Raw genomic sequence first — 21,105 nt, forward strand, 5'->3', positions numbered from 1 at the left:
ATGTTGTTCAGTGATTATTTTCTAATATGCTAAAATACGTCGGAATGAGTGACCCTCCATTCCACACCGTATACTTCGGATCACTAACTCGTCGACACTGGCAACTAAAAGTCGAGTCAAGCCAAGCCCAAGATCAAGAAAACAACATGGCGAAAAGCACGACGGGCGCTACCGCTACCTCTGCTGAAGAGGCAAGAGAAAGGCAACTGCGTGTCATCGCTGCTCTTATGTGCATGCGGGCCAAACATCGTAGCGACGCGTACACTTTGGAATTTCTCTTCGTGCGCCGCAGGTCTCCCAAGAGGTCCTGCCACATTCTTATGAGTGTGCGAGTCTCCTGTTCAGACCACTGTGCGCGACTCCGAACTTCTGTATCGCCGTCTTGCGCCGTTGACATGGCATAACACAATAAACGCGCACGGGTATAACCAAGAGGCCGCGGCTGGGGCGAACGAACGCGACTGCCACAGCCAAAGCCAAAGACGGCCGCCTAGTCACTGGATTGAGAGTATATTGCTTAAACGTCATGAAAGTAAAAGCTTATAGAATAAAACTGACAGTACAACAGCTATTTTTTGTTAGACAATTAAAAAACGGGTACTGTCTGTGAAGCTGATAAAAAAACAAACATTGTTTGAGAAGCTGATCGGTAGGCTTCTGGTGTCGAGGGTACACATTTCGTTCCAAAACGAACGCGAATGAGTTTGGCGAACTCATTCGATTGAAAATGTCATTTTCAACGAATGTCATTACATTTTCCCGTGTGACAGTAAACAAATGACATTCCGAGCGAATGTCATTCGTTGGAAATGACATTAGATCTGCCGTGTGACAGGGGTATGTACGTCACTGACGTTCGCTTCTTTCATTTCAGCTGTACGTATTTATCTTTCGCTCATCGATCGCGCTGGCAGTAGCGTCAGTAAACGTACATTCATCATTTTAAAGCAAGTGTACGTGTCTTCCTTAATTCCAGGAAGCACGCAGCGCTATAGCAAGTAGAAGTCTGCCTTCCAGCTTGATCTAGCTGAGGCCACAGCTAATAGCCGTGTTTCGTAAGCTGTGCACTAGACCTAGACCTCTACAAGCCAGCTGGTAACTCATGCCAATGCTCCCTCCACTTAGTCAATTTTTGCATGTATACGAATGTAAAACCCGGTAATCGTATTATATCATCAGATTTTAATTTGCCTAATGTGGACTGGGCAACGCTCTCACTTAAAAAACATGACCCTCTAGGGGAAGCTATGCTGAACATTGCGTTTGCCTTTAATTGACTTATTGCAAATTGTGGAACAATTAAAGCACACGAATTCAAGGCATTTTTCAGTCGATCAGTGCTTGAGCTTTTTTTTGTCACTGGATCAATTAGTGCCAAAACTAATGGCGAGATAGTGCCTGGCATATCGGATCACAAGGCCGTACTACTCACCATTGCAGACACCTTGTTAAATAAAAAATCTGAATGTTCATATTTTACCAAAACTTCTCTCGAGTCGATGATGTATCAAATATTGATATACTTTCGCTTAATTTTGACAACTTTTCAAGTATCACGGAACACATGGTGTCTCTGTGGTGCAGGTTTTAAAAAATAGTTAGAGTGGATTGATCGCTTTGCCCATTGTCGATTAAAAAGAAAAATCGCAATAATCCCTGCATCTCCCGCGAGACATTGCTGCTCCAAAGGAAACTGAAATGTGTAAAGAAACAATTAAAAATCGAAAATGTGCAGTCGGTAAAACAAAAGATCGACGACGTCTCCTCTCAGCTTAAAAGTGCATGCTGATAAATAACGCTACTATATGGCAAATCGCTACCAAGTATCATAACAACGGACCCAGAGAAATTTTGGCATTCTATTTCTCCGACATCCAAGGAATGTGTTGTATTTCATGTTGATGGTAAGGCAGTTCACGAAAGCAAAGAAATAGCAAATGCGTTTAACAAACACTTGAAGTCCGTCTATACAAATGATAATGATGTAATGCCACCTTTCGAAATGTCTACGCCACCTATACCCGATGTTCAAATAAGTGAACCAGGTATACTATAAACATGCTTTTACAACTGATCAGTAAAAAATCTTCTGGCCCAGGCTACATTCGAAACATCTTAAAACTTTTTGTGCGCGAACAAACAGGGACGAAGAATAGGCAACACAAGGACGAGCGCTTTCTAACAACTGCTTTTATTTTTGAAGAACCACCTGCTTAAATACCCACAGATCTGCGCGATCTAGTCAACAGAGCACGCCTATAGCGCATATGATACCCGCACATCTGTGCGATCAAGTCAAGAGAGCATGTCAATAGTATATATAACACTTCTGATAAAAAGATGTGGACAAAAGCCATCCGGTCAACATAAAAACAGCAAGGTGCATAATACAACCACTTGCAATAAAATGCGTTAAAGATGTGATGATAGAAGCGAATTTTCTTTATCCAACAATGAAACAGAAGGATAACTGATGCATTTTTCTTTTTGTTTTTCAATCCAGTGTGCTTCCACAATTTCCTTAGCGGTTTGATTCGTATGCCTATACAAAATGTCGGTGCTACTAGACAAGGTGAGCAATCATGTTCTTGGCAATGCATTGCCAAATGCGTACTAGGGCGACCTTTCAGACTAGACAAGTGCTCCCTTAACCTCGTGTTGATGCATCTCGCAGTCTGCCCTTCGTACACATGAGCACACGTCATTTTACCTCGCGATTCTTCATCCACTTCTTTCAGAATAGATAATGACGTCACCAACGACCCGGCGGTGATATCCGATGCATTCAACAAGTATTTCCAATCCGTGTTTGTTTGCGATAACAACTTCATCCCGACACTTACCACTATAGTTTCTTCTGAAGCAATCAGTGACGTTGAGATAAACTGCGAAGGCGTCCTCAACCTTATATTAAACCTGGATGTTAAGAAATGCACCGGTCCGGACGGGATACACAATGCGTTCCTTGTTCGTTATTCGTTGTGGTCATCAAAATATCTGTCCATCATATTCAGAAAGTCCTTATCATCCTCTACTGTACCTTCTTCATGGAAGTTAGCCAAAGTGCTCCCTCTTTATAAATCTGGAGATAAGCAGTGCTTGTCGAATTACAGACCAATTTCACTGACGTCACAGTCATGCAAAATGTTGGAACACATCATTCATAAGCACATCACGCTCTTTCTGGAATCAAATAATTTATTGTCTAACAAGCAACATGGGTTTAGGCGCGGTTTTAGTACGCTAACGCAGCTAGTTGAGTTCACGCATGACATTTCATTTAACCTTGACGTAGGCAACCAGGTCGATGCAATTTTTATAGATTTCTCGAAGGCATTTGACACCGTTTTACATTCTAAACTTATTGCTAAACTTAATGCTGTACTGAATAACCCTCATTTGGTTAACTGGATTTTAAGCTTTCTCTCATTTCGCTCCCAGTTCGTCTCTTACAGTTCGACTGACTCCGCTACTGTTGACGTGACATCAGGTGTGCCCCAAGGCTCCGTCCTTGGGCCACTTCTTTTTTTATTATACATAAACGATTTGCCACTTCACTGCTCTTCTAACATCCGTCTCTATGCTGATGACTGCGTTTTATATGAAGTGATTAATTCTTCTAATGATCATTATCGCCTTCAAGAGTCGTTTTCTAGGTTTTGCGATTGGTGTAACACTTGGCAAATGAACATTAATTTCAATAAAACCGTTCTGATGTCTTTCTGCAACAAATCTTCCCCCTCCCTTTTCAGTTACTCGTCCAATGGCCGTACAGTAGATAAGGTTTCTGAGTATAAGTATCTTGGTGTCATTTTTACGGATAACATGTCATGGTCCAAACACATTGACTACATATGCAGTAAAGCACTAAAAAAATTAGGTTACTTAAGACGAACGCTAACCCGATCTCCTAAAGACACAAAGGTACTAATGTATAAATCTCTAATCCGCCCTGTTCTTGATTATGCATCTGTAGTTTGGAGCCCGCATAAGCAGTTAGAAATTATTAAACTAGAGGCTATACAGAAAAAAGCTGTGCGATTTATATGTCATCGTTACGATCGAGACTTTTCGCCCTCTTTAGCACTTTCTTCCTTGAACCTAAACACGCTCTCTTCGCGTCGCCGTGTCGACTCATTAAAATTCTTGCACTCCATTGTCAATTCTTCAGTTAGGCTCTCAAATGATAATTACATTAACTTCACGCCGGGATCATCAACAAGAAGACATCATGACCTAAACTTAATACCCTACTACGCACGTACTAACATGTTCAAATTCAGCTTCTTTCCCCGCTCAATCGAAGACTGGAATTCATTACCTGGATCCATTCGCTCATGTTCATCCCAAATTTTTGCAACCGCCATCCCAGATGCATAATTATGAGTATGGGTATGGGCATAATCAGGCATGGGTATGCCTGGCAGCATTTGTATAACATTTGTATAACTTGTGTATTCTTTCACCAGTGCTCTTTTGTAAAAGTGTTCACTTGTATTTTTGTGTATTTTCCTTTTCATATGTGCTCTTTAATAGTCTTCACTTGTGTTTACCGCTGTATATTCCCATGCATTTTCTGTACATTTTCATAACCCACTCCTGCTATAGCGCAAATTGCGCTGCAGTATGTATAAATAAATAAATAAATAAATAAATAAATAGGAATCTGATAAACGACGTTCTTCGCGCAGTCAACAAATTGGTTCTTGCACGGATGTTTAACACTACATTCTTACTTTACATCATCCTTACTTTCGAACTTCTTTTTAACCTTAGAACACACGCCACCTATTTTGTTTTTTGCCGAAAATACCACTTTTACTGCATAACTACCAGCCACGTTTTTAAGTCTGTGTGAAAGGCCGTGCACATACGGAATCACTAAAACCTTGGAAGCTACATCCTTCTGCCTTTGATCCTTTGTGTCCTTTATCCTTTTTAAGTTCTTTCATTAGTCTAGCGCACGACGCCAGCATCACAGCGAGCGGGTACCAAGCCTTTCTCAACCTATCAACTTGCTTAAAAAATGCAGTCTTTACAGTGTGGAGACATGACTTCAACAACGCTGACCGGAAGCACGAAATGGCTATCCCATTCTTCACAAGCCTGGAATGGTTTGAGGCATAGTTCATTAGCGGTTTTTTGGGAAGCATAGACAGAGATTTGGCCAAAAATTTAGACAGTGTAGTAAGTAAGGTATACAGATATGTTGATGACTACTTGGTTTTAGGCTGTCATGTAGACAAGGGTGCTTTCAGGAATAGGGTTGTAGAAGCCTTCAATTCTCTGGGCAAGGGCTTAACATTTATTTCGGAAGTACCGGTAGATAATAAGCTACAGTTTCTTGATGTCAAGTTAAAATTCCTACCGGAACATGTGTGTTGGTCATTCTCACCCTGAGCTGGAAAACTTTTGGAACACATAATCCATCATCACATCTCAAAATTCTTGGAAAAGAATAATATACTTACAAAGCATCAACATGGGTTCAGGAATAGCTACTCTACCCAATTAGTTTTAACGGTGCATGACTTTGCAAAAGCAATTAATAATGGGAAACAAATAGATGCTATTTTCATGGACTTTTCAAAGGCTTTTGACAGGGTCTCTCACAAGAAACTACTCTACAAATTGAGCAAGATTCTGAAAAACTCCAGACTAATAAATTGGCTCACAGCATACCTTAATGGCAGAGAAGAATTTGTTGTGTTTTAATAATCATTCTTCTGAACGACTTCCGGTAGACTCTGGTGTTCCCCAGGGCTCGGTCCTTGGACCTCTCTTGTTCCTTTTATTCATTAATGATATGCTGCATGGTATTCCAGTTATGGTTAAGCTTTATGCTGATGACTGTGTATTGTACTCAGAGACAGACAATATTACTGACCAGGAGTTGCTGAACGATGCTTTTCGACAAATTGTCGACTGGTTCGATGCCTGGAAAATGTCAATTCATTTCAAGAAAACAGTTTTTATGTCCATTTCACATGAGAAGTATAAACTAAGGTTTCCATATGGTATTAATAACATAATTATTTCCGAAGTAACACATTATAAGTATCTCTGGATCACAAATGACCTCACTTGGGCTAACCACCTTGAATATGTAGTAGCTAATATTAACCGCAAGCTTTATTTTTTAAGGAGGGCTTTGAAACTTTCTACTCCCACGGTACGCCTACTCGCATATAAAGCTGTCATTCTGCCGATGCTAGACTATGCATGTGTAATTTCGAACCCTTTTACTAAAACTGGCACTAACAAGATAGAAATGGTGCAAAGAAAAGCAGCTCGTTTCATTTATAACAGCTTCGGACACACTTCAGTGACAGACCTCTTAACAAAAGCAAACCTGCCACCATTATATATGCAAAGAAATCGTGTATCACGGCTAAAATTCCTTTTTCAACTTATTAACGGTCAGATCTCACGGGAATAATTACTTTTTCATCTGGTTATGCTACTAGGCAGCAACATAGCCGAACAATAACCCCGTTTAGTACACGTAATAATTGTTTTAAGTATTCTTTCTTTCCTTGAACAGTGGTTGAATGGAATCATCTAACCAATGACCAAGTTTCAAAATCATCACTTTCAGCATTTGTTTCAAGTATTGAGTAAAAATGTTTTATCTTGCTGTGCCACTGCTATGTTCCAGCTCTCTTGACCCAATTTGTATTGTGCTCATTGCCTATGCTATTGTGTTCTTTACATATGTATTGTTTCCCACCCTGCTAAAATCTCCGGTGGGGATTGCAGTATTGATAAATAAATAAATAAAACTTACAGCTATGGTAGTCACCTTGGAAAGCACTGCTGTAGCTGCAGTGTAGACATTCAATTTCCAGGCCCGTTTCGATCAGCTTCGCAAGTGCTGTGGCTAGCTCCACTTACCATGTTTACAATTTCGTAAGGTTGAATTCTCATTTTACATGTCACTACAGAACCGCAAGAAAGGCAACGACTACAGTAAAATCTTCACTTTGTGCGTCTTTCTTGTGCCATATGTCCCAACAAGATGAGCTGTTGTCAAGCCCTTGATTTCATACCACTGTAATGTTGCACAAATACCAAACTGATAATCATTTAAAGAAGTTATAAATACAGTGCAACAAAATACTTTTTTCAATACATATATAACACCAGTACTGATATAGTTACCTCAACATTCACAAAGAAATGCATTTGCGCTCTATGTATTGTTCTCCCACTCTTTGTAAACCGCTTCTTGTAAACTGCAAGACAGCAATTTTCACCTAAGCTCGAGCAAATATAAGCCTTTTTAGTGATTGAATGGTGTCAGCACTAACCAACTTTAATGTGTACCAAAGTTGGCAATGAAACACTATTGGAGGTTTTCATACAAAGTATGACATCTGTCGCTGCTCATGTGCAGCAGAAAAAGTGGCCTTTCATTACGCCCCCTTATTTTTAAGAAATTAAGGCACAGCTTAAACAAGTGCAGCAGCTCAGCCTATGTACACACTGAGTGCACATAATGCATTGCACTCCACTAATTTTATTCAGCCATTTTCAATGTTCGAGCACCATGCTCGTAAATAGTTCTACAATTTTCATTTTTCAGAGTCAGAATTAAAGGACCATTGTTTTGTGGTAGTAATGGTAGTATGGTGGTTGCGATAGTAGTATTAGAATACCATACCGTGCATGCCGGCTATAGTAGTACACTTAATAAGCATGTCTGTCTGAAATAGTGCAACAAATGTACAATTCTATTTCCCTTGTCCCTAAGGTCATTAGTAGGGGCCAGTAGGTGCCAATCTTATGTGCCAGTTGTGGGGATGCGCGACCCTCGCGCCTCCCCTGATAGCTTGTTTTCCCGCATAGCCCCGTCTCCGTGCGGCGTCGCCGCGTGGGCCGCGGCGTTGGAGTGGTACAAGCGTGGTGCGAGAGATGGCGCGAGCGTCGCGCCGCTGCGCGGTTGCTTGGGTGCGGGAAAGACGAGGCGCTCTCTCTTGGGTTCCAGACAGCCAGCGGGACGGACGTGCCGTGCCGCACGTGCAGCGGCCCTCTTCCCCGGCGGGTCGCCGAACAGCGCGGACATTCCGCGCGCGCGGCGACCGATGCATCTGCGAGACCGCCTCGCGTGGCCGCCTTCGAACGCGCCACGATTCGCGTGACTATACACGCGAACGACCAGGCGTTGGGATCCAGCATGGAGCGAACATATTCGCTCGCGAGGACGCGGTGAGTCGGACTTCTAGATTTGTCGCGCGCCCATCTGCATGTTTTGTGGATAGCAACTCGGCTAGCAGGCATTGATCTATGAAAGGTGCAATAAATGCCCTTGCGATTGTTTGCAGTACTGTGTTGTCGTTCCTTTGTCCCAAGAGCACGGAGGAGAACTCCACAGTCCGTATTTCCTTTCTTTAACGCGGCGAGCAAAAAGCCAGACTTCATTGTTATAACCAATAATGCGGCATCAGGGCATTGTAGTAAACGGGTTATTTCACAATGGAAAACATACAAAACGTCGACGGTACAGCAGCTTCCTATTGTTATGACCGATATATTGTTAAAATCGGTATCATTATAAGTGGGTTAGACTGTATATGAAAGCCATATAGAGAGGTTGATCAGAGTACAGATTGCCATTCAATCATATATTAATATCACCGAACCAAAATAAATCGGTGTTGTTGCTGCCGTTCTTGCAAACACAACCCCGAAGTTGTCCACTCGATAAGTCTTATCACTTTAAGCAAGTGAACAGCACAAACTAACCGCCGCCACCGCTGCCGAAAGTTTCAAAATCAGCAAAAAGAGCATGAAGCAGCACCGTGGGCACCGTTGCATGTGGCACCACCTTCACCACCCTTGCTTCACTTGTATAAAGTTAAGTTTTTTTCTCATGCTTAGATATTTTAACTTTAAAACAACTTTATTGCACAGCTATGTTTTTGAACAAGATATATTTCATTTTTTTACTCGCTCTTTATGTTCGTTTTAAATTGCACACCTCCTTTGTGGGCTGCAAGTTGCAGCACACCATTAATGTGGCATCAGATTTGAAGCAGCAAAGATGAGCGCTTCTACACATGCGCAGGAAATCAGTTTCTATGCGCTCCATTTGTGGTGCTGATTAAGCTACAAGGGGTTTCATATATTCCCTGTCAATGCAACTATCCCTTCACCTTTTCTGAAGCATGCCGGCAGCATCCACGCTTACAAAACTGACCGTGTCGCCCCTCCATGCATTGGTGACCCCCCCTTAAATTCCTTGAGGCTTTCCTGGATCTTCCTTGAAAATGCCTTTGAAATTTCGACTTATTCTAAGGAACTGTCTTCACATTAGATAGAAGCCTATGGCTTGCAGAGATCAAGTGCTAGCCATGTTGAAGATGTCTGAAATATAGACTGACATAGCTCTAGCTGCTTCTAGTCTGCTCAAGCTGTATCAACTAGCTAGAAGCCAACTTGTGCTTCCCAAGTTCTACACACACATATACATATGCACGTGTGAAAGACTTTAACATACTAAGTGCAAGGCAGACGGGGCACGAAAGCACAGTGGTTATGGTAAGAATCGTTATCTTGCTGCAATCAGGATAAGAACTATTAATCAACCAATCTGTTTCAGTTTTCTTACACAGGAAATTGAGGTTGGCAAGAGAAAAAGCAGTCCAAACAACTGCTTGACAAGGCTCACCAACCTTAGGAAAAACAAATATACCAAATGGTCCAGCAGGTTTTTGTGCCTCTTCCTTCAAATTGTATGCTTATTCAGCACGTGCTTAAATGTGCACACAGTTTGCAACACTTGTCTCTTGCAGCCATATTGCACAGAGGCAACATAACTATAATACAAGGGACGCTCTGAAAGTAAGTTTTGTCATTTATTTTCACACGATAACCTTATTGAAAGAAAAAAAAAAAATAACACCATGGCATCATAAACTATACATCTTGCACTATCGTTCCACTTAGTCATCACTGACGTTGAGCTATCTGCCGTAGCATGCAATCAGTTCAAAGAAACCACTCTGGTAAAACTGTGCGCTGAAATGTAAAAATTGTCACACAGCCTTCTCCACCTCAGCATTGTCTCGGACGTGACGTCCCCAGAGTGCGGCTTTCAATGCAGGGTACAGGTGCCAATTCATACTGGATGCACTTTCATTGGTGACCAAGTCATCAGCACACGTATGTCTGCCATCATGATTTGTACTCAAATAACCTCGGACACGCTGGTCTGCTGGTACTCTCTCTTCTTCGGTGCTCTGCACATGTATCATTCCTCCTTCGCTGACGCTCCTTCCGTCACTGAACGAGCAACGGGCGGGGATTTTTATGGCGGTTGTTTATTTTCCTAGTGTACTGCCTTCTCTTTAAAAAAAAAAAGCGAAACTTACTTTTGGAACACCACTCGTAAAATAAATATTGCAGAGAACTCACAGTTCGCTAGCATTCTAAAATTGCACAGCCATGTTGCTGCTGTGTTCTGCCACATACACAGCACGAGTTTGAGCAGCTCAGAAAGACATTGCTATGGTGAACTTCTGAGTAACTCCATTACATGTTCATTGAAGTGTCCGCACTAAAAAATTCACCAATGATCACGATACTCCCTACTGCGAAATTTGGGTGCAGCTCTATACATGTTTTAATTTCGCAACATATGGGCTGGTGCAGACAATCTGTCTCGTGCGGCACAGTGCATACGGAGCAAAGTGTGGCGACACTGCCTCGCTAATCAGGAGATCGCGAGGCAGCGTGTAGGTGACACATGGGTGCGATTCACAGCAGCCACCGCAGACAGACCTCCCCTCGTGCAGCACTTTGTTTCCATATATGGTGGCGTCATAGCTGAACAGACGACATGCGCTACTCTGGAGCCATCGTTGCCACGGAGCCCATGTTGTATGACACGGCTTTTCTCTTCAGGCTTTCGCCACACCCTCCTGCTCCGTTTTCCTCCTTGGGCTGTCTTCACTATCGCCGTCTTTCATCACCCGCTGTGGTTCGCGTTCGCTCTTTCATCCTTCGCTGTGCTTGTTCATCTGGTTACGCCGAGGGATGCCGACGCTTGACACCGGGACGGGCACCTAGGAGCTTCACTCTAAAACGCACAAAGATGGTTACATATTTTGCCCTTTCTGTCAGCCTCTGCAAGTTGATTGCTTTTCAAAAGAACAACCTAAGCCCAAGTGGTAGTCATTAAAGTGTAGGGGGGCTTTGCCAGAACGACAGTGTACTCGACTGTCTGGCAACGAACTTAGAATGCATTATGTAACTGCGCAAATGACAACAGACGAAGAAGGAAACCTGTGTGTTCCCTTCTTTGTCCGTTGTCGTTTGCGCGGTTACATAATGCATTCTAATATGGACCACCAACTGGCCCGCCTCTCCTTGTTAAATGACAACGAACCCTAACCACTGCCAAACAAGTATGCTGATCAGGACCCCAACCTCATATGGGAGTGTGACAGACTGGAACAGGCTGGCAACAAGGCACTGTCCACCAAAGGTGGACAAAAAAAAATCATTTTCACACTGTGGAGCTTCACATGCGAGACTTCGATACCTAGTGTTGGTCGAGTTGTTGTCCTTTTAAGCAAATTTATTCTCTTCCCCTCTCTTTCTGCATCAAGTGCAGAATGGCTTGAATGGCTGTGAACAGACAACACTAGCCAGCAAAGTTCTCTCTAGAGATCCAGTGACACACACATGCAGAAGGGCCATATGTGTATTTGAGGTGCACTTTTATATAGCCGACACCCAAGCAAACCATGCTTACCTTATACACTAAGAGGCAAGTCATAACAGTACAGTCATACTGGCGCAACACAAGCGGCTGTGGTAGAGCGATTATTTTATTGAAAATGTATCGCAGCTCTGAGGAACAGAACAAATAGGAACTGATTTCTTAGTTCCTAATTTGAGCACAATAAAAAACCATGACACATAAGTGGCACGAGACCGGCTTACAAACATCTGCAAAGGAGCCAACTACTTCATACAGTAAAAACAGCCTCATACCAGTGTCACATGGTCACTTTCGATTGCGCTTGGGCCCGATTTGGATTGAGCTCGACTCAGGTATAGTGTTGCTACATGGCCACTTTTGATTGTGATCTTGCTCACTATGAATCCAGACAATCACAATCCCTGCATGGCGATAGATCCTCTAGATGATGATCATAGGCTGATGATCATGTAGTTCTGAGGGCGGCCGACTATCAGCAGACGACAGCCTTACCCACAATGAGAAATGAAACATTTCCTAGAAAAAAAAACATTTTATATTGCAATTTTTGCAGCGTATTAGGGAAATCTGATAAGTAGTTTGGACCCACTAATGGCACCTGGTGTACTTGAACTCATCCAAACTAAATCTGAACTGGACCGTGTAGAAGCAATAATTTTTGATAGAGATTAAGAAATTCAATCCAAATTGGACTTGATCGGAAGTGGCCATGTAACACTGGTATTAGACAGCCATGCTGATGTAACATTACATGACATGTTGCAACCATTGGTGGCATACCGAACCTAGGGTCCTTAATGACCAGCACTTTCAACATTCAGCAAGGTCCACATTCACACCAGTTTCATGTGTCGACACTGAAGAACTTCTGGAAGATCAGTCCGCACGTCTGTATGTTGCTGATCATGATGGCTCTCAGCCGCTCCATGTACTTGAGGTCTGCGGCGGGTGCCTTGAACTCGCGCCACAGCTCACCAGTCGTGGGGTTCTTCTGTGTGAACAGTGCCGGGCTGGGGACGTTGTTCCGCATGTACTGCCAGACATCCGACAACACGCAGAAGACTTCGAAGGGGCTCAAGAGCGGCAGCACCTCACCGAGACTGTTCATGGCTGGCGGGAGCAGCTGGCCCAAAGACATGATGCGTAGCACCGTGCGGGTGGTCTCGAGATGTTTGGGGCTCGAGGCGGCTGCCTTCTCCTGGCAGTTGCGCCAGTGGGTCATCGCGACGGCCATGACGGCACGGAGGAGGACACTGCAGTAGCACAGCGACGGCCGCACTGATGCCACCAGTCGCAGGAGGTCCCACAGAATTGGGTGATCCACAAACATGGCCTGGATGTGAAGGTCACGCTCGATGGTCACCTGTGCAAAAAAAGAATGTAATTGTGGGCTTTAACGTCCCGAAAGTGCACTGAGGGTTATGTGGAATGATGTAGTTGAGGGCTCTGAAATGTTTTATCACCACCCATGGTTCCTTAACCCATTCGACGGCATGGAAGAGCTGGGTTGGCAAGCTTTCTGCTAGTTGTTATTTTCTTGTTCATTTTCTTGCAAGTCTCTTGCATATCTTCACTTCTGCAATCAATTATTGCAGTTTTGTTTACTAAGTGCTTAAAATATTGTGCACATTGCTTTTTAATGCAAAAGCATTATATGTCTCATGAGGCAGAAAAGCCTGCGGTGTCCGCAACTAGTGGTAACAAAAGTCATCATCATTAGTGATGTCATCAGTGTCTTGTATGATGTCAATAGTAATACACAATTAAAGTTGGAACGAGTTAGAGTAAGATGATTTAAGATGGAGTAAAGCGAATTAAGGTGAAGTAAAGTGAGTGAAGATTAATAAATTAAAGTGGATTAAGGTTCATAGAAATTAGACAAAGGTGGATTAAGACAAAGTTGTGAAGGCCGTGTGTATGACATACGATGACACAACCAATGAATAAGAGAAGTCATTATGCTTCTGCATTCAAATCACGTAAGAATACGTAAGTGACTGTCAATTTCTGCAAAGCATTCCACAGTAAAAAAAAATGTGGACATTTTTTACCACAATTTAGAATAATGGTGCTTTCACAGTTAAGAATTAACAAGCACCTATACTCGATCTAACAAATCGTTTGCAGCACTGCCGAAGGTACTAGCGCAGTCGAAAGTGACCATGTGACACCAGTATCAGACATTTTCCTGTCCCAAGCATTTGGCTCTCTTGCAGTGGAATATAGTTCCAGGCATAATTGCTTATTGGTGGGATTAAACAGCTTTATTTCTGCTTGGTACGTGATACGTTCCAGCAATTCATGACATGTTAGGACCTCTGTGCATGCGCTGTGTACACCGTGAATTACTATGGCCGTGGGTAGATGACGCAAAACAGATGGACACATCTCGGGGAGCATTCGGCCTTCCCACAGGCTAAGAGTTCCTGCAGCCTCCACAGTGCCACGAATGATGTGTGAGATGAAGAATAAATTAGTGTACGCAACCATTTGTCGATTTTGACCTCACCGAAATGTGGCCAGCACAGCTGGGAATTCAACCTAGTGCCTGGCAGCAGAATGCATGGCAGCCACTGCACCACCACAGTGGCCTCACCTGAGCCATAGCAGCTGTAGCTTTATGAAATAGCCTGCCGCAATGAGGAAAGATAGGTGCCAGAGTTTACAGTTACCACCATTTGGTGCACTGTGCAACGAATGCTTCTCGCACTCTTCTCGATTGGGGTGGCGACATCGAGTGAAGGGCAAAGCAAAAACAATGCTGCAAATTTGTTTGAATTTGTTTGACTTAGGAAGGAGACACGAGACACGTCTCGTGTCTCCTTCCTACGTCCAGTGTTGTATTTGGCGCCTTTGTTGTAATCATGCATAACCAACTCGCCCACCAGCATGTGCTGTTGGAGCATGGCTGCGTGAGTGCATGGTGAAGCAGCTGTGCCTGGCTTGACAATGCAAAAACTGAGGCTGCGTGTCATAGTAACTCCCTTCCTTCGATTCAGTGTCTTGTCATCTGCAATTCTGAGAGACATGACTGCCACAACAGTGACACGTCCGGATCGCCATCGAGAGGCAGTGTCAGCAACGTACATCATTGAGGGTCAAAGGAGCAGTCTTTGCGAGGCTCCTCAAGCCCCAGAAACAGACATAGAGAAGTAAGGGTAATAAGTTTGGCTAGTTGGTTTTTGCAGAAATGCATGCTTACCTCCGAAAAAGAAAAAAAAAAATAAAGAAAATAAAACATGGAAACTGACACAGGTTAACGACGTGACTGATAACAAAAACATTCACCCATTATGATACTCCCTCATGCGAAACTTAAGTGCAGCTCTGTACGATGTGGGGCCACTGGCTGCACCGCTGTGCCGCCATCACCACCATCTAGGCCTGGCTCATACGCCCGTTCCATGCGAAGCTGGCCTGGGGCTGGAGCGCGAGGAATGGCGACGAGGAAGCTGGCCAGTTGGTCTAGGGCTTCAGGCAGTAAAGGAGGCTCTTAGTGAAGAAGTAAAGGCTCTTGGAGATGACACTGTGTCATCTCCAAGAGCCTCAGTTGGCCACTGGCTTTGAAGCCATGGCCCTGACCACATTTTCCTTCTAAGGAAGCCTCTTCCTTTTTTCTTACTTTCTTTTAATGTACCATGTAACATGACCTGTTTGCTTCTTTCTGTAAAATTGTGCCCACCTGCTTTGGTCTCAACTGAGACTGGCAGTATTGCAAACAAAATATATGAATAAATAAATTTGGCACCCGACATGGGGCCTTCAGACAGTCCTTGTGGGTACCAGAGAATGCTGTCTGAAGAAGCAGAGCACTTGAGTCGCACCTAAGCCATACGTGGCTCAAGTACGTGCCACCATGCAACAGCATTCAAGAAAGGATTGAGCACACCGGGCAACTGAAATCTGTATACCCGCACGCGAGCGTATGCCAATCTATCGTCACAAAATGCCAATTTAAACATTAGGCTGAAATCACACATGTAATAGTTCATAGCCTCCCATGCCACCCCCTTCATCCACCACCTCGTGTCTTCATTCCGTGATGCCGATGACCTTGCCACATTGCGATCTTCAGAAACAGAGGGAGTGCCTTCAATGAATAACTTGGCCCTCCTTTGTCTTTAGAAAAATTAAGCACACAAAAGCAAACACTGAGTCTTGTTTATGCACACAAGGTCTTCTATACATTATGCAGAGGTCCATGTTACACAGCGATGCAACATGACCGGGACTCTAAGGTGTTCAGTAACATACAACACCGCTTTCATTGTCTTCCAGACAGGTGTCTAGAAGAAGCGCATGAAACATAAGTGGAGTCTGCATTTCTTTGTACTTAAATGTCACTTAGAAAAAAAGGAAACACTCTTTGATAGACTCCCGTAAATATAACAGCAAGTTTATCATGCTTTCATGCATGTGTTCAATATGCCTCCAAGCTAAATATGTCACATTCACAACAGCGCAGCGACGCAGTGTAGGGCGAAGTGACTGATCACGCGGAACACAAGAAAGCGATTTTCCAATCAAAGGGTGATGGGTTATGTACTGTAGGCAATCGTCCAGTGGCATCGCTGCAGTAAGGAGAATGGAGTCGCCAACATCATTGAAGGTCGCAGGAGAGGCTCCCAAAAGTGCGGCAAGCTACATTTTTTTGTAGTGATGTGCGTGCCGCTCCAGCAATCACCAGTTGGTCAGCGCCATCTTGTTTATGCACTTGAAGAGCCAGTGCTACGACACTGAATTCGGGTCGCACGAGTTCATGAACACCTCGCGCCGCTCCGTGTCGGAGTCAAGGGAGGAAGGAGGCTGTGATTAGGTGGCTAATCTGCTTCATTGTTGTGTTGTAATTGAACAGCTGGCTGCCGCGCATTCCATGGCAGCTCCAGAGCACAACGGGTGCCCTGGGCTTTGTGGGGATGCGCGACTCTCACGCATCCCCTGATACGTTGTTTTCCTGCACGGCTCGCATGGCCTGGCACCCGCGGTGTGAGAGATGGCGCGAGTGTTGCGCCGCTGCGCGGTTACTTGGGTGCGGGAAAGACAAGGTGCCGTCTCTTGGGTTGGAGATCGTCAAGCGGTGCGGACGTGCTGTGCCCATGCTTCTGCGAGACCGTCTCGCGTGGCCGCCTTCAAACGCGCAACCGTTCGCGTGACCGTACACACGAATGACCGGGCGTTGGGATCCAGCATGGGGCGAATATATTCGCTCGCTACCTGGTCGCAGTGAGTCGGACTTGTTTGGTATGTTGATCGGCATGTTTTGTGGATAGCAACTCGGCTAGCAGGCACTGATCTATGAAAGGTGCAATAAATGCCCTTGCGATTGTTTGCACTACTGTGTTGTCATTCCTTTGTCCCAAGAGCATGGGAGGAGAATCCCACATCTGGCGCCCAACGTGGGGCTCTTGGGGCATCGGACGATAGATTTAAGTTTTGCTTCGTTCGAGACCTTTGTTTGAACTGAAGCGTAGGGCTAGCGTGGATTTTGATCGCTAGCGTTGGCGGCATGCTTTCTTGAGCGAGGCGACGGTGGCTGTAGTGTGTTTGAACATGTCAACATGCTAAGCCTTTTCGCAAGTGTTTTTTTTAATGGCATTCGTTGGTACGAGAGCCACGTGGTCTGCATCCTGGGAGAGCAAAACTCAGTGCCTGCGGAGCATTGCCAAGCATGAAGCGAGTGAGTACGGAAGCCTCGTGGGTGGTCCGAATTTCTTATGTAAATCATCATCATCAGCCTGGTTACGCCCACTGCAGGGCAAAGGCCTCTCCCATATTTCTCCAACAACCCCGGTCTTATGTAAATAGCTTCTTCTATCTCTTTGACTCGGATGAAGTTGCGGCTCTGGGAGCCAGATGGCCGCGGGCCACGGGTGCCACTACGGGCTGACTGGTATTGCGGCCTCGCACCGGGCGCTCCGACACCGTCTGGGACGGTAGGCGCCGTCAACTCGGATGCTGTGTGCACCGAGCGGAGTAAGACCACCTCACAGAGCTGACGTCTCCTCGCGGCTGCCTCTTTTGTGCTCATTTTGGGTGTTGTTTTTGGATGCCGGTTGTTGTCAGGGTAGCGACGCTTTAGGCCTAAGGCTTTATGAAGCTGCCTGTCGCACGTGGAGAGACACAACCTGGTGGACCGTGGCGCTGAGGTGTTGCACTTTGCTTCCCTCATTCTATTTAGCCTCGCACGAATTGAAATTACTCGTTCGACTCAAGGAAGCGAGCTTCGTTCACGTGAACTTAGCATCTGTGTAGCTGCCCGATCTTTTGCTAGCCGAGTTGAACATCGTACCACGTGGGCGATGCGCATGCAGAATTTCTCTCCCTTGCACTACTTTAGTGTTTGCCGAGTGTGTTGAGTGTATGCAGCGTTATTGGAGTCACCCCTGGCTTGCTGTCACCTGCACATCGTCTGCGCTGCTGCTCCGGACTATGATCGAGCCACCCCGGGCGATGGTGATGGTGTGGCCAGTTCGGTGCAGCGACTTCGGCGGCCGCCTGTATCCAGTTCGCAACCCTCGGCGGTGGAAAAAAGAGCCGGCGGTCACCGACAGCTACTGTGGGTCTCACCAGCAGGGCGCCTCGGCACGAGCGATGCTTGCTCGTACCGACTACTGCGTCGTCGTCTCCAGAGTCCTGGCCTGGAATCGTGCCGTCGAGTCTGCAAAGCTGCTGCTGTGACCGGCGGTGTACCCAAGGACAGTCGGCTCGCATGCTATGGACAGCGTGTGGACATTTCCTCAGCGCGGCCACTGTTGCATGTACTATCGTGTTCGCGAAGCACGGGTTAATGTTAGACCGTGTGACATGTTTCGCCGGAATAAGAAGTGATTTAATGTTGGGGGGATGTGGGGATGCGCGACTCTCATGCATTCCCTGATATGTTGTTTTCCCGCACGGCTCGCGTAGCCTGGCGCCCGCGGCGGTCGGAGTGGTACAAGCGCGGTGCGAGAGATGGCGCGAGTGTTGCGCCGCTGCGCGGTTACTTGGCTGCGGGAAAGACAAGGCGCTGTCTCTTGGGTTGGAGATCGTCAAGCGGTGCGGACGTGCCGTGCCGCGCGTGCGCCGACCCATGCTTCTGCGAGACCGTCTCGCGTAGCCGCCTTCGAACGTGCCACCGTTCGCGTGACCGTACACACGAATGACCAGGCGTCATATTCGCTCGCTACCTGGTTGCGGTGAGTCGGACTTCCTAGATTTGTCGCGCGCCCATCAGCATGTTTTGTGGTTAGCAACTCGGCTAGCAGGCATTGATCTATGAAAGGTGCAATAAATGCCCTTGCGATTGTTTGCAGTACTGTGTTGTCGTTCCTTTGTCCCAAGAGCACAGAGGAGACCCCACAGCTTGGAGCTGGACACGTCGAAGAAGACGATGCGCTTCTGCGGCCGGATGTTCTTGTGCCAGGTGAGCATGAACTGCTGCTCGGCAGACTGGTCTCGGTCGTCACTGATGCACTTCTCCAGCATAAATTGCTCCTTCTGGCCCTTGAACAATGTGTCGATGCACAGCGAGCTCTTCTCGTACCAGATCTCTCCCCACGCGTAGTCGGGCGGCTCGATGGCCAGGTACTTGGAGGCTGATTGAAGGCCACATTCTCCATGAACAACTTGAAGGACTTGCAATTGAGCCGCTTGCGGAGCTGTTCCTGCGCCGTCAGGCCACCAGGTTACAGGTTGCAGTATCGCAGCCGCCGCATGTACAGGGTACTTCTCATACTTGTCCATCTGCACCTCAGCTATGCGGCATAGTTTTGGCCGACAAAGCTTCCTATGCCTGGATTGGGAAATGGGGCGCACTTGCAGTAGATGTGGCCCACCTGAGAGCAGGGTGCATCCACCATGGTGCCGCTGCATTGCCAGACATTGAAGGACAGCTCATACTGCTCACTGCCCCACATGTCTAGGCCTTTGTCGCAGCTGCCGAGCTCCCAGAAGTAGCACTGGTTGATGGTGAATAGGCTGCCAGCCATTGTGGGGTTCTTGAAAGGCTCTGTAGGGTTTGCCAGGTCCTCCATAAGCAGCCGCAGCCGCTTTTAGTAGAGCTCCCAGTTAAACGAGCTCCGTGCGCTATTGCCCTGAGCGTGGTAGGCGAATGTCTCGCAGTCAAAATCGATGAAGGGGCACACTACAGTGAAGTAGCATTTGGCGATGGGCTCGAGCAGTGGCAGCAGCCAGTTCACGTTGTTTCGGTGTGCGAGTTGAGCAAGATGAGCACATCGCCCGTTGCCTGCCGCATGTGCAGCAGGCGCACACAGAACAGGCCCTCGCGCCGTGTCGCACGCATGCACTTTGGTCCAGTGTTTCACGGTGTAGTCCTCCAGGGCATTTTCAGCTGCTCTTTATTGGTGTAGTCGTCAGCCAGGATGTTCTCCTTGATCAGGTACTGCGGCGACTGGTTAAGCATGCTGGTGGCTGTATGCAGAACCGTCGTCCAGTGCTTGTTGTGGAAGGGGACAACCATGCTCGCCGTGAAGAGCTTCGACACATAGCACTTCTGGCACCCTGGATTTTTGATGCTAGGCAGTGACCTGTTGAGCGCAATGGAATGATTGGCCAGCGCTTGAAGCCATTGACCTTGTACAGCTCATCCTTCCTTTTGTTCATGCCCACGGGCAGGAGTAGGCAGCACCTTGCTCACCAGTGCCTTTGGCCTGTGCATCATGGCTGACCATGATGCAGCCGTGCCATTCCTTGCTATCAGTGTCCACTTTACCACCGGCACCAGTTGTTGGCTACAGCAGCCTGGGCGCATAGATGTTGTGCCAAGTTAACCTCCGCTTTACCGCCGTTCCCATTTGCCGGTGGGTCAATGAGGCCACTTTGCGGTTGGAACAACTCTGTGCCGGCATTGGGTTTCCATGGCACCGTGGGCAGGAAGGAGGCACCGCCAGGCACATAGTCCAGCACCTGGTTCCTGCTGCCGGCTAGGCTGTGGAACAGAAGTGTGGAGCACAGCACCAATGCCAGTGCCTGCTTCAGCATATTGCGGTGCATGGTTGCAGTAGGGTGCTAGCTATGTCAGGAGGAACAGTTGCGACTCCCACGCATCCTAGCCTATGCCACACGGTCTTGATGAAAACCAGTTCTTTAACATGCTGCGATATGAAAGCAACGATACGCCACTATGACAAACTGCGCACATGGCCTCATCTGGGTTCGGTCCAAAGCTGCCTGCCCAGTCGGACCTTTCAAACACTAGCACATGGACTCCGCGAGCATTTAGACACACTTCACAGGTCACAGTAGCTGAAGTTCGACAGATCGCAGAGACTTCAGCAGCTGCTTGGATCCCAACAATCACCTCATATCGCACACCGGGCGCATCCATCCATGTCTTTCAAGCCGGCAAGCACTGCCCAATGCGCACCCACGACGTGTTT

General features: G+C 46.3%; 1 protein-coding gene and 1 pseudogene across 2 annotated transcripts in view; both read right to left on the reverse strand.

Moving 5' to 3' along the window:
- Positions 1 to 11,816: 11,816 nt before the first annotated feature.
- The window catches only part of omd (integrator complex subunit 5 omd), a 57,168-nt gene continuing 47,879 nt past the window's right edge, over positions 11,817 to 21,105 (reverse strand). The window contains exons 7-8 of one of the 2 annotated variants that reach the window (XM_065443444.2): positions 20,509 to 20,654; positions 12,952 to 13,091 (exon numbers count right to left, since the gene is read on the reverse strand). In XM_065443444.2, the coding sequence (XP_065299516.1) occupies positions 20,532 to 20,654 (123 nt within the window). In that variant the 3' untranslated portion in view covers positions 12,952 to 13,091; positions 20,509 to 20,531. Of the gene's footprint in view, positions 13,092 to 20,508; positions 20,655 to 21,105 lie in introns of both variants that reach the window. The other variant, XM_065443443.2, reaches the window with a different exon arrangement.
- LOC135911218 (putative polypeptide N-acetylgalactosaminyltransferase 10) lies at positions 16,409 to 20,397 on the reverse strand (annotated as a pseudogene).

The sequence above is a fragment of the Dermacentor albipictus genome, chromosome 9 (assembly GCF_038994185.2).
Source record: "Dermacentor albipictus isolate Rhodes 1998 colony chromosome 9, USDA_Dalb.pri_finalv2, whole genome shotgun sequence".
NCBI lineage: Eukaryota > Metazoa > Arthropoda > Arachnida > Ixodida > Ixodidae > Dermacentor > Dermacentor albipictus.